The sequence below is a fragment of the Vanessa tameamea genome, chromosome 7 (assembly GCF_037043105.1).
Source record: "Vanessa tameamea isolate UH-Manoa-2023 chromosome 7, ilVanTame1 primary haplotype, whole genome shotgun sequence".
NCBI lineage: Eukaryota > Metazoa > Arthropoda > Insecta > Lepidoptera > Nymphalidae > Vanessa > Vanessa tameamea.
This window is the reverse complement of record NC_087315.1, coordinates 7,916,933-7,930,873: the sequence shown is the minus strand read 5'-3', so window position 1 is coordinate 7,930,873 and position 13,941 is coordinate 7,916,933. Positions and strand designations below refer to the sequence as shown.

At 33.1% G+C, this 13,941-nt stretch overlaps 2 protein-coding genes across 4 annotated transcripts in view; one reads left to right on the top strand and one right to left on the bottom strand.

Moving 5' to 3' along the window:
• The window catches only part of LOC113401356 (uncharacterized), a 155,800-nt gene that overhangs the window by 18,717 nt on the left and 123,142 nt on the right, over positions 1–13,941 (top strand). Inside the window, exon 2 of the mRNA XM_026641238.2 lies at positions 4,885–5,055. Within this exon, the coding sequence (XP_026497023.1) occupies positions 5,010–5,055 (46 nt within the window). The 5' untranslated portion in view covers positions 4,885–5,009. The remainder of the gene's footprint in view (positions 1–4,884; positions 5,056–13,941) is intronic.
• Positions 13,099–13,941, bottom strand: part of LOC113401338 (probable E3 ubiquitin-protein ligase HERC4) — a 333,429-nt gene continuing 332,586 nt past the window's right edge. For all 3 annotated transcript variants that reach the window (XM_064215326.1, XM_026641194.2, XM_026641195.2), the window contains exon 22: positions 13,099–13,115. The gene's annotated coding sequence lies outside the window, so the exon portion shown is untranslated. The remainder of the gene's footprint in view (positions 13,116–13,941) is intronic.

Genomic DNA, 13,941 nt, shown 5'->3' with positions numbered 1-13,941 from the left:
ATTTCCCCGTTGAATCGCAATTTCGATTTCTAAGCGAAAATGAACAAAATGTATATGATTTAATATTTGAATTCTTTAACTGTATAATTTATGAAATAATGAATACATAAAAATAACAGAAAAGTATATTAAAAATAATGTATAAATTACATTGAAAAACATCGTATTAACGTCTCAAAATCAAAGGTACATTTATAAGTCTATTTAATCTATAGATTTTTTTTCGTAGGAACAGCGATTGTTGTGATAAAACCAATTTTTTTTTATTAAAAATACGCACGCGTACTGGTAAACGGTTGGTAAATGGTCACCAACGCCCACAAACATTGTTCCAGTACGAAACATTGAGCAATTCTTATATTACTAAAGCACCAACCTTGGGAACTACAATATATCTCTTATGCCAATAGTGTCACTAGGTTACATTCGCCCTTCAAATCGAAACAAAGCGATACTAAATATATATTGCTGTATGACGATAGAATTTGTGATGAGTGGATGGTATCTACTTATTTATATATATATTACTTGGTGGTAGGACTTTGTGCTAGCCCGTCTGGGTAGGTACCACCCACTCATCAGATATTCTACCGCTAAACAGCAGTACCTAGTATTGTTATGTTCCGGTTTGAAGGCTGAGTGAGCCAGTGTAACTACAGGCACAAGGGACATAACATCTTAGTTCACAAGGTTGGTGGCGCATTGTTGGTGTGAGGAATGGTTTATATTTCTTATAGCGCCATTGTCTTTGGGCGGTGGTGACCACTTAACATCAGGTGGCCTATTTGCTCATCCGCCTACCTATATCATAAAAAAAAAAATAAAAAAAAAAAATACCCAGACGGTCTAACATCTATTGTGTCACTAATAACTTCCAAATTCATTAATTTTCATATATTATAACGTATTAACAGACAATTATAAAAATATTAAATACACAATAATTGTCAGTGCCTGCGATTGTTACAAATGTTATTTACAATTAAACCAAAACTTTTATTGGTTGGTCCGAATTAAATACATTTAATTGATACCTGTAATATGGTCTGCATTGCACTTTAACGATAATGTAGTATGTAATAGCCAGCAGCTGTTATTTGAAATTGAGGCTTAAGAGAGAAATGGCTCCAATTATATCGCTAAATTGAGTGTCATAGCGATCTAGACAATTAATTAATAACATCTTATCCCTTATAACGACGGTCACTGAACCGAGGACGCTTATCGTGGTCGAAATTCCCCTCATAGAGAATTCATTTAGTCGTGTACATAACGGATAAGTAATGTAATCAAAATTTCACTTATCAACTTGTGTAAAAGATTGCAGATTAGACTCGGGTGCGCATAATCTACGCAACGATTATTTTTCATCGAATATGTACAGTTCTTTTGTTCGTATGTTCTGCTCAGTTAGTTTCAATATGATGGGTGAATAAGAGAAACAAGGGTCTCAACAATACCAACTTCATGGCTGGCAGCGCGTTGGCAAAGCATCTAATATTGCCACTTTTAATTTCAGTGCCTATGAATGTCTCGTCTACCTTATTAAAACAATATATGTGCAGTCATAAACATTAGGGGTTTAAAACTCTAGTTAAAAATTGAAGTTGGAAGAACTTTAAACATTTTGAGAGAATTGTTTCGTCTTGCTTTATTTCTAACTAAACTATTAATTGTTTTGGCAGTACCATTGTCGTAACTCAGTACTTACTGTTTTTCTTTTACCATTCTATTCTTTCGTATTTTATTCAAACATTTAATACTTTGATTACTTTATACAATTAAATAATCTTAAGCTTTTAACATACATTTACATAACAACATTAATTTATGTCTGAGCCTTTATCATATCGTATGAATGTTAAACATAGACAACGATGCTCTGGTAGACATAGCAAATATTATCATCTTTAAAGTTCATCTTAACGCGAGGCCTTTGTTTACTGTTAATAATCACAATTTGTTGGATAGAGTGGCTTGACTGGAGCTGCTGTCTGGATAAGATAACAATGATCGATGCTCAGCACTAAAGCTCCTGCAAACAATTTACAAGTAATGATTTTGGGAAAAGAAGATATCTTATAATAAGTTTCTAGATTGTTTTTTGGGGCGGAATCTGAGGAAGGGTGTCCGGGGCTTTATCTTTGGGGCTTTCATAAAACAGATACTAAAAAAAAAATGTCTAGTAGATTACTACTAGAAGTACCTAGTATAATCATTTGTGGAATTAGCTTTCCTAATTTGTCGTTATAAATGTATATGTTAGACTCAATGCTCAAAATGCTTGCACGGTTTACTTGAATAATATAGTATGTGTTAATTATTCAAGTAGAATATTTCCATTTTGAAACGCCGCGCAATATGACTAGCATCCCTCGAATGTCAAGGTTGAGATGTAGTATGGTATGGTATGAATCTATGCTTTCAAAGAAATGCATTGTCAAAGTGGTCTTCAGTAAAATATTTAAATTTTCAACATTTGATGCTTAATTAATATATTTTTATTTTATTCACCTGAATGATTACTATCAATCATTAAGTTTTCACACAAAATATAAAAGTATGTACATTTACTCGTTCATTATTTGTTAAAGTACTTTTAATATATCAAGAGTTTCCAGCGTTTAAGTTATAAGTTTGCTTAGTTCCTGATTTTAAATATATGTAGATGCGCTCAGATCAAATGATCGTTACAAAAGTTGAGACTTCTTGGATAAAATGTGAAGCTAATGTTCAACGTTAATGATTAAAAGCTAATCTCTTTGTAGGCATATTATTTTTGACAAAAAAACAGTATACATAAATAAAAAATTACGATTTTTATTCATTTTCGGTTCAAAATGATTAATTTAAAATAAATAAATGCATCTGTTAGATTTATGAAGAATTTTAGTCCCAAGAACAAATAATTTATTTATTAATTTGATTTTATTTTTAATTTACCCAATACAATACAAGTTTGTTGCAAGACTTGAATAAAGTTCAGGGGGTTATGCAAACTCAAAGACTATCGATTTTAAAGTAATCCTCAGAATCCCTGTCTCCTGGATCAAAGCCAAGCTACCGTGGCAAGTTGCCTTTAAATGTCTACAAACCCTTTAGGATTTTAAGCAATAATATACTGACTTCATTTGAACTATTTGATGAAGATTCCGAGAAATCAATAAAAATTAGAGAACTGCATTTAATATGTATGTTAAAAAATATTCTGTGTTGGAAGTTAATTGAAATAAAATCTTATTATTTTGATAAAAGAGTTTTGTTTATACTGTCATGATTTATTTGTAATTTGGATAAGCTGGTGATATAGCAACGCTGTACGTTTATCTCAATTCGGCAACAGCATCAGCGATTAGTCGGCCCTCGGCACAGCGGCATCAACGTAATGGGTTCTAAATTGCTTTGATCGTTTTTCCGGAAGGTTAATGAATTTTCTCGCTCCAATAAACATTCCGGTTCAACGATGTGACAAACTCTGCAACTTTTATGATTTAAGGTTACATAAGTGATTATGATTATTAATTTATTTTAATTTATTATTATATTTTATTTAGTGAAAGGGGAACATAAATATAATGTTTTCGAGAGGATTCTTAAGATGTCGGTAATATAATCAACGAAGTGAAAGTCTTATTACACTCTCATCGCATTAAGTGCTTGTTTTCAAGTTTAAGTATAAAAGCTTAAGTAAAAGCTCAATTTACTTTCGTAGGTATATTAAGCAAATGGGTATACACATGCTTAATTGCCTTTTCGTGAGTAAACTCACTTGTATATTTAATCCCTTATACCCCATAAGGGATTAAATAAAACATGATCCTTTTTTGATTTAGCAAATAATGACATTACGTATCAATTAAAGTAAACAGCTCTTAGGATTATGTAGTATACGTGATATAGATCTATTCACTCTAAAACTCGTCCATAAAAAATATAATCTAATTTGTATTTTTTTACAGTCTTTAATCTTTATTTATATATATTAACTAACGCACACTAAGGCATTTTGTAATAATAATACGGTCAAATTGTACTTAAACAAATTCATTTACACACAAGATATTTCACTTGGTGGCAGGACTTTGTGCAAACCCGTCTAGAAAGGTTTTTCTTATTAGATATTATACCGCCAAACAGCAATACCTATTGTTGGGTTCTGGTTCGAAGAGTGAGTGGAATAGTGTATCTAGGTCCAAGGTTCATAACGTCGTAGTTCCTAAGGATTGTGACGCATGTGCGATGTAAGGTATGGTTATTATTTCTTATAGCCACAATGTATACATACTAAGCAGTGGTGACCACTTACTATCAGGTTTATTTTCTCATCCGCCCGCCAATGTAATATTTATAAAAAAATGTTTTTGGGGTGTTTAAATCATATGACTACAAAAGTTATGGGAATTTTTTGACTGTAAATGAAATTAGTAAAATGTTAATAATAATTATAATTCGTTCAATTTAAAATCAATTAAAATTCAATTTAAAGTAAAAACACGTCAGAAAGAATTGAAGTAGCAATTAAGATAATAACTCAATTATTTTTGTAATGTAATCAAAAGAAAATTAATATTATAATAATAATTCATCGAACATTTTATTTTAAAATATTTTAGTAATATAGCGCTAAGGAAAAACTATCAGGATTATGGCGTATTACAGCCCGATGACTTTTTTTATTAGGAAGTTATCAAACTATAGTAATATTAAAAGTCGCTTCTTTTATTAAAACCGGTTAACTACTTTGTAATAATGCTAAATTAATATTTTAAATTACGTTTCAATTTTTTTGCTATGTATATATACTCACTCTTAGACAATTTTTTGTATATATAAGTGTATGTGTGTGTAAAGTATTGAAATAAACATACTTTTCGATTTTTCTAGGTATCTGGCATAATCACGAGAACACAGTCGCAATGAGCGGAGGCTCTCGCCGTGGCCGATAGTACAGCGCTAGCCCGCGCCGGCTCCCGTCCCCGCACGCGCGTCCACACAATCCCCCATCAAACATGGTGCGCGACAAGAAATCTCCGCACAAGACTGACTCCCAAAAATGTAAGTTTTCAAATTATAAACTATTCTTAGTTAAATATTTGAAAAAAAAATTAATGTTACTTATATTAAGACAAAAAAAATGTTGCTACACAATAAACAATATGATTGCACAAGGGTTGCTCAACAAAAACATTTTTAGGGCTGGAAGGAGTCATATGGTGATTTAAGTAGATTTTGTGTCATATCTAACGCCTTCTTTATTGAGCAAGCGAATTCAGAGGGTACATATATGATACTACATCTCTCGGGGTACTGGTAAAGTATGGGGTTTCCGATAGGTCTCATTTTTGGTAAATTTTTCTTCACTATTTATGAATACATGTATTTTGCATGATGACAAGAACAAAATAGTTTTGTTTACTGATGATACTACTTGGACTTTAAAAAATAAAGAATGCTATCAATATGTATCAGTTTGACAATACTCTTTAGTCCAGGAAGTTGTCTAAAATCTTCTGTTTCCAATACTCTTGCGATTGAAATAGCGATCGAGCAGAATCGGGGGTCTAAGGTATTCGTACAATCTCTTGGAAGGAGCCACCTGACGAAGTTAACCACAGCAAGTGGAGAAGTCGTTTCTTCCAAGCCGGCAGTTTTTTCGGAAGTAGGACCTCTACGGACGGTTATACGCATCGCATGCATTTCGATCTGATCCCGAAATGAGGATTCTAGAGCTTCATTAATACGGCATTTCACCGAAGACCTGCCAGTATTGGCGAAATCGAGATTGCTCTTAAACAGCTTAAAAATGGAAAAGCCCCTGGAGAGGATGGCGTTACTACAGAGTTATTGAAAGCAGAAGGTAAACCCGTACTGTGGGAGCTCCAGAAGCTTTTTAACTCTGTCCTCCTCGAAGGGAGAACTCCAGAGACGTGCAGTAGGAGTGTGGTCGTCCTGTTCTTCAAAAAGGGAGACAAGACCCTACTGAGGAACTATCGACCCATATCCCTACTGAGCAACGTCTATTGCTGTTTTCAAGAGTGATCACGAAATGTCTTGCGCGAAGATTCGGCGAATTTCAACCCCCAGAACAGGCCGGGTTTCGGAGCGGATACGGTACCATATCTCTCACTTGAGATTCACAGACGACATCGATCATTATGGCAGAATCGCTGCAGGACCTACAACAGATACTGAATGAGCTGGCTGATTCTTCTATGCGCATCGGCCTACGGATGAACTTGGATAAAACCAAGGTCATGTTCAATGAATATGTTCTACCGGAACCGATTGCGATACACGGCACCGTCCTCGAAGTTGTTCAAAAATATGTCATATTTTTGATTAGGTGGAAACAACTTTGAGGACGAGGTGAATAGAAGAATTCAGCTAGGTTGGGAAGCTTTTCGGAAGTTACGTCGAATCTGCACATCGTCGATCCCACAGACGAAAGTCTTCAACCAGTGCGTCCATGACATACGAAACCGAAAAGTGGACACTCACGACAAGGCTGGTCCACCAGTTTAAAGTCACTCAGCATGATATGGAAAGGGTTATGCTCGGAGTTTCTCTTAGAGATCGCATCAGAAATGAGGTGATCCTTCAGAGAACCAAAGTCATCGACATAGCCCACCGGATTAGTAAGCTGAAGTGCTGCCACTTCAGCTTACTGGGCCGGCCATATTTGTCGTAGAACCGATAACCGGGAAAAACGTGTTCTAGAGTGGAGACCGCGTCTCGGCAAACGTAGTGTAGGCCGTCCTCAGGCACGGTGGAGTGACAATTTGTGCAAGACAGCCGTCTTGCGCAAATTGTCAGGAGCTGGATGCGAGTAGTCGAAGAGAGATCATAGTGGCGAGCAATTGGAGAAGCCTTTGTCCAGTGGACGAGTATGGGCTGCTTCTGATGATGATGATGATTAAAAATAAGCTGATTCGCATTTAAGCGTTTCTGGACATTCTACCCTAAGGGCTGAAATACACACCAATGTGGTATGCAAAGAGGTCTTACATTACGTAATATTTTAAGTTAATTTGTAAATATATTCATATTTTTCGCGAGCAAAGCCGCGGGTAACAGCTAGTAATTTATATATTTCTATCAAATCTTAATCCCGAAACTTAAACATAAAATAAAAAAAGTATATATTATACTATACTGATATACTAATGATGGATGTGTGTATGACCTTATTGACACTACAAAATCTCTCTAATTGCTAAACTTGCTATATTTTATTTATTAATTATGTATAAAATATATTTTAATAAAACCTATTTTTATATTAATTCGGGTCATATTTAAGGATGGGAAACTAGATAGGTGATGCGAATACGTATACACTTGTACACTTGGTTTTGAGGTAATGCAGCCGACATCAATAAGAAAGTCTTTAAGAAAGAGAAGTTTGCTTAAAATCAAAATTTAAATAAATTTAAATTGTTTACTTTCGCTTCTCTATATACATATATATGTATATGATAATTTGATGGAAGTTTATAAAAACATAGAAGTTTTTTCTATGAATTGTGACCTATTAGGCTATTAATACCGGGTACAAGTACAGGTAGCTACGAATCTTACCCACTCGGATCTGCTCAGAGTTAAAAATTATTTTGTAGGACAACGTTAAAGTTTTTGTTATATCCTGTAGTGGGCGTTTTTAAAATAGCATAGTCAATTCTTGCCATTGTATTACAAAACATTGAACTGTAAAAAATATGTACACATACAAAATCAGAATATAAGAACAGATAAGTCCAATAAAATATATGGGATAATGTGTGGGATAGCAACACTGTAAGAAATAGAAAACACATCGAATTAGGCGATTGGGATGGATTGTGATCTGAAAGATGGCTTCAAGGACATTTTGTTTTAGCAAGTCGTATAAAAAGGATTTTTTTCGGACCGGATATCGGGCGAAAATGTTTCTCATTTATGTTTTATCGAGGAATTTCCATAATAAAGTGTACCCGTCACAAATTAGGGTTATCTGTCACATTTTCTAAGAAATATATCAAATCATTTGTATGTAAGTATTTTGAAACGTAACAGCCTCCATTACGAGGTTAAGGTTTTCAGCCGATCCATGCAGGTTTCCTTACAATATTTTCCGTCACCACCAAGAACGTGATGAATTATTAACTCAAACTAAGTAATTGAAAATTCAGAGGTGCTTTGTCCGAGTTTGATTCCGTGATCTTTTATTAGAATTCAAGTATTCCAACCACTGGGCCATTTCAGAGTATACATTCAAACCTCATTATCATTTTTAAATACTTATCTGAGGATAAAATTATTTGTACTAAATTATTTTTCCGTCCCTCCGAACATATATGGTGAGCTATAGCAATTTTTGATATTTACAATTTTGGATACTTTTATCAATCTCATGGGTTGGTGGTAGGAGGGAGGTTACGAAATTGTATGGATTCCGTTTTAACCATTTGGTTACGGAACCTAAAAAATAACGTTTCTTTGTTTGTTTCATGCGATTTTTTGCAATTTAACTGATTGAGTTGGAACTTTTTACAGTTGTTGTTGACAATCTCGTTTGAGGGTTTCTGGCATAGCAGAGTACCATTAATGTACAATGATAGTGTAGTTGGCACGCTAGTTGTATCACTTATTTATTTGGAAAAACCTTTCAAGATATATTCCAACGCATTACGTGTGACGTTACTATAAAATCATTTCAATTTAAAAAAAATATCTATTACGATGCCTTAAAGTATGAATCTATACTAAAGTATAGCACTTCAGTATAAATTTACCGAAGTTCGTTCAATCCGCCGTTTCAGTATCTTGATGGCATTTCATCAACGTCTTCATAGCTTTTGTAAAATTCAACGAAGTCGTTTTAAAAGTTGATAAGTTTTTCACATTGAAATCTTCTATATTTCCTGTATTGGCTTTCGGATAGAAGGAAATTGTTTTATTACAGAGGACTTTCTATAACCTATATTCACAGAATATAGTTTATAGATACCAACATTAGTAAAATTAAATATAAAGTAATGTTATTAAATCACAATAGCAAAAAGAAATTATATTATAAATAAGTAAATATGATTTCATAATTATAATATATATTGGTTCTCCTTGAAAATTGTTAAAAATATTATATTATACACTTGGAATAGTGTGCTTTACAATGCTATCCTAATGGAACCTTTAAGGCTTAATATGAAGATTTCAATATGTTTAACAATTAAACTTACAGATTATTTTATAACATACAATTTATGAGAGCCTCTTTATAAGATGGTGTAATTCTTCAGTATCATATAATATATTCCTCTTTAAAAATAACACAAAAAACACAAATTCAATAAAAATACACACCTAAATGTAAAATGTACAATATATGTATGTAAACCTAATTATAAAATGTAATAATTTGTTCAATAAATATTTCTCTGTTAAAAGTTTTCGTACTGTTTTGCACGTTAGTAGTTACGTGTTAGTAATTCCCCCTTAAGTCCGAATCCTCTAAGTTTGTTGAAATTGAGATGTCAGTCGATACAATTGACGCAATTTGGCTGGAGTAGCGTTGGGAATTGAGTCCGGTCGCCAAGTGCTGCAAGCAATATGCTTCAATATATCTTCCAAATGACATGTGTCCATTCTATATGTATATAAACGAATTGTCGGATTCCTTTTTGAAGTATTTCTTCATAAGACAAACAGATTACGTGATTATTTTTTGACGTTTCAGTATACTTTTGTACCATTATTTGTCTGGTTTATGATTATTTTGAGAGATTTATCATACTTGTTATTGTTTGTTAGCGACAAACTTCCCAAGTCCAATAAACTGTGATTTCTCGTCGACGCAAAATCTCATAACTCTGGAGTTTGCCAACTTACCTCCCTCACGATTTACTGTTCAGATAAAGCAACAATTTATTTATATTTATACAACTAAATAATATTATATTTCTCTTATGATATTTTTATTTACACCAAAATCATTATCAGCTGTACATTTATTTCGTGAAGTTAATAAAATGTATTCAACATTTACAGATCTGTTCTAATTCTCAATCAAAATTATTTTTATGTAATTAAGTTTTTTGACATGAGCAATAAAACGTAAAGCTAACACTGTTTCGGTAAGTAGATTATATTTTATATACATTTTTTTTATAGACAGGCGGACGGGCAAATGGCCCATCTGATGGGAAGTGGTCGCCATCGCCCATAGACGTTGACGCTGTAAGAAATAATAACCATTCCTTACATTACACCAATGCACCACCAACCTTGGGAGCTAAGATGTTATGTTCATTGTGTCTGTTACACTGGCACACTCACCCTTCAAACCGAAACACAACAATACTAAGTATTGCTGCATGGCGGTAGAATATCTGATGAGTGTACCTACCCAAACGGGCAAAAACCCTGCCACCAAGTAAAAAAATATACATGATTTAGTCATTTACAATTCAATTTTCTATGTATTGGATAAACAAAATTGACATGACGAACAAAATAAAAAAATTAGTTATTATTTTCGATCTTGTTTAGTTTTTTTAACATTTGCTTTAAACGTAATTTACGAGATAAGTGTAATGGTTCCACATTTTTTTAATTATTTGAATCAGATTGACGTTATATAGTTTTCCTTCAAAGGTGTATAATGTTCTTCTATTGTTATGGACATATTTCTACAGCTTTCTTATTAAACTAAAACAATAATTGAAGTTAAAACATTAATAGAATCCAGATACCGTCACGTTGGATGAAACTTTAAAACCGGCGATAAAAGAGCAATAATTGACATACTTTATCTTGTAAACTGTAAGCGAACAGGAACATCAAAGCGGAGTTAATGGCGAGAAATACTCCATCACCGCTTACAGATTGAACGCTTTCGCTGCCAGAGGTTTGGCGAATAGTTGAATATTGTTATTACTAGTTGGCTCCGTATAACGTATTCACGAAACTAATTTTATACGTACGCGTAAAACGTAAAATAATATTCTAAGTTTAGCTTACAGTTTTGTTCAAGTGAACATTGTCAATTAAAATATTATTCTATACTAGCTGTGCCCGCGACTTTGTGCGCGTTCTTTGAATTTAAGTTATTTGGATATTGTAGGGTGATTTTATTTTTATTCTATATATAATTCTAAAATAAAAGTAGCCTAAGTTACTCTTTATTACATCCGCTATCTGCCAGTGAAAGTCCCATCGAAATCTGTTCAACCGTTCCAGAACAAACAGACAGACAGACAAAAATTGTAAAAAATGTTATTTTGGTATATGTACCGTGTGTACATACATATGCATTTAGTAAAAATGGGTTATTTTAATATTAAAAACAGACACTCCAATCCATACTTCCATACTATATATTAATATTATAAATGCGAAAGTAGCTCTGTCTGTTTGTCTGTCTGTCTCGCTTTCACGTCAAAACTACTGGACCGATTTAAATGAAATTTGGTACACAAATAGTCTAGAGCCTGAGAAAGGACATAGGCTACTTTTTATTTGGAAAAAGTGCTGTAAGGGGTTGAAAAGGGGGATGAAAGGTTGTAAGTTAGTTTTCTATGTTGTCTTGGGTCTGGGTGTATGTGGTACCGTCGTTACTTCTGATTTTCCATAACACAAGTGCTTTAGCTACTTAAATTGGGAGCAGAGTATTGTATGCGATGTTGTTCAATATTTGTATACAGGTTAGTCTGGAAGTTCGTTATTTTGAAGTTAGAAGCTCGAAATTTTATTATTGGGCTACCGATTAAAAATGAGTTGATTCGCATTTAAGCGTTTCTGGATATTCTACCCTAAGGGCTGAAATACACACCAATGTGGTATACAAAGAGGTCTTAAATTTACGTAATATTTTCAGGTAATTTGTAAATATGTTCATATTCTACGCGAGACATTTCGACCAAAAAAAAAACAAACTCATTGTTTAATGTGATGCGAGTTTGCGTTTAACAGATAAGAAAGAATTAATTACTTCTGACTTTATTACTTATGGCAGAAATCTGATTTACATTGCATTGTAGAGGTCAATCGATACGTGACGTATTATCATAGTGCTATATATGTATGTACACACGAAAACATATACGTATCTATTCATATTTACGCTGCGCAAACAACTAAAGCGATACGATTGATGTTCGGTTTGCATTATATGATCGAGTGACATGACTAAACTCGTCTGTTTAGTGTTTATCCTTACTAATGTCGTGTATGTGAAACTATGTTTGTAAATGGGTAACGTATATATACTTTTTCTCATATAGATAGAGTATACGAGTGAAATTTGTCTTGAGGTTCAGATAAGAATAGGCGGAAGCCAGGTCCTGCAATCGATCCGGTTCCACAATTTATTACTTGTCATCGTTGTGGTTCCTGTGGGCGAGGTCGAAAGTTATATGTAGGCTGCGGGTAAACCTGCATTTTCTAAATTGCGTCCCAGAGGAAGTGTTTGTGCAGAGAGTACTTAAACTATCTATAAAGCATAGAATTCAACATGAAGAATGGCATCCACTAGGTATAAATTTGCGCAATTGGACCTTAGGGGCGTCATACGCAGCAGTGGAAGTTGAACAGTTACGCTTCAATGGGCTGTCCACGCCCATACATACTGTTTAGGGCATAGAAAATAATACACAAAATCGTGAAGACAAGATTTTGTGTATTTATTTTGTTAGTGTTGTAAATTTATCAACCTGTGCAAAAACAAAAGATAATAAAAAATACCAAGTTGTCTATATGCTTGGCAATGTTATAACAAGTTAACTTTTGGAGGGTCAGGTTACGTTTATTATATTCTCTCTTTTTTCTTCTTCTGTATACAAGGGAGTTCTTTAGAAGTTAAGATTTATCTGTTTTTTTTTTAAATAAGCCCCTTACATTTCTTTTTGTGTAGGTGCAAACAGTGAGATCTGTATAGGTTTTGCTGCACAAAACGATTTTCTTCAATCAATTGATTTAAGATTGCATATCTAAGATTAGATATAGAATAACACTTTCAATATCTTTCTTATGTTGATGCCTTTTACAGAGTTTTTGTTAATTATAAACAAACGTTCTACCGCTAATCAACAATGTAATGAACATTAGAGTTTCACCATAAATTGTTGTATTAAAAAATACTGCTATCAAGATAAAATATAAAGCAATACATTTATATTCAAGAACGGAGTCGCCAGAATACTACTCTCAAACTAATGAAATCAAATCAAATCAATTTTATTCAAGTAAACTTCACAACGAAGCGTTTTTGAATCGTCAATATTAAAATACTGAAATACTACCACTAAAATTCTACCTTAACTGTATTGCTAGATACAGTAAACTATAGCCAACAAGCAAAGGAGGAGTAAAAATAAATAAAGTATTTGATTAACCAATTATATTACGTCATCATGACTTGATATTATTGGTCGAGTTCTTGAATAATCTATAGTGCATTTTGTTAATTGATGAAAAAAAATTAATCACGAAATTAGCAGTTAGAAGCTTCTAATAGTGACGTTGTTATCTTAACCTTTAATGTAAATTTAAAGAGAATATAAGTATTTTCAATAAAGTTATATATATACCAACCTTCGTGGTAATCATTCAAACGGTGTAGATGTTTATAAATCTCAAATACACATTTCAATTAAATATTTTTAAACATATAAATAGATATACATTTTTATGAGGTTGCTTTTCGTATGCCCTACCAATATATTGTCTACCATTAATAATATATAAAACATAACAAGTATTTTTTCCATTGAGAAATAGTTTCCTTACAGATTAACAATACATTTACGGAAATGAAACTCGCAACATCCTGTGCCGAGCTTCTAACTAGACGTTCAAAGCGCTTCAAAGATAATATACAGTTCGCTACGGCTACGTGGGTACGAGACAAATTCGTTATAGATATACGAACATACGTAGGTTGTTATCTAGCTAGACATCCTAACA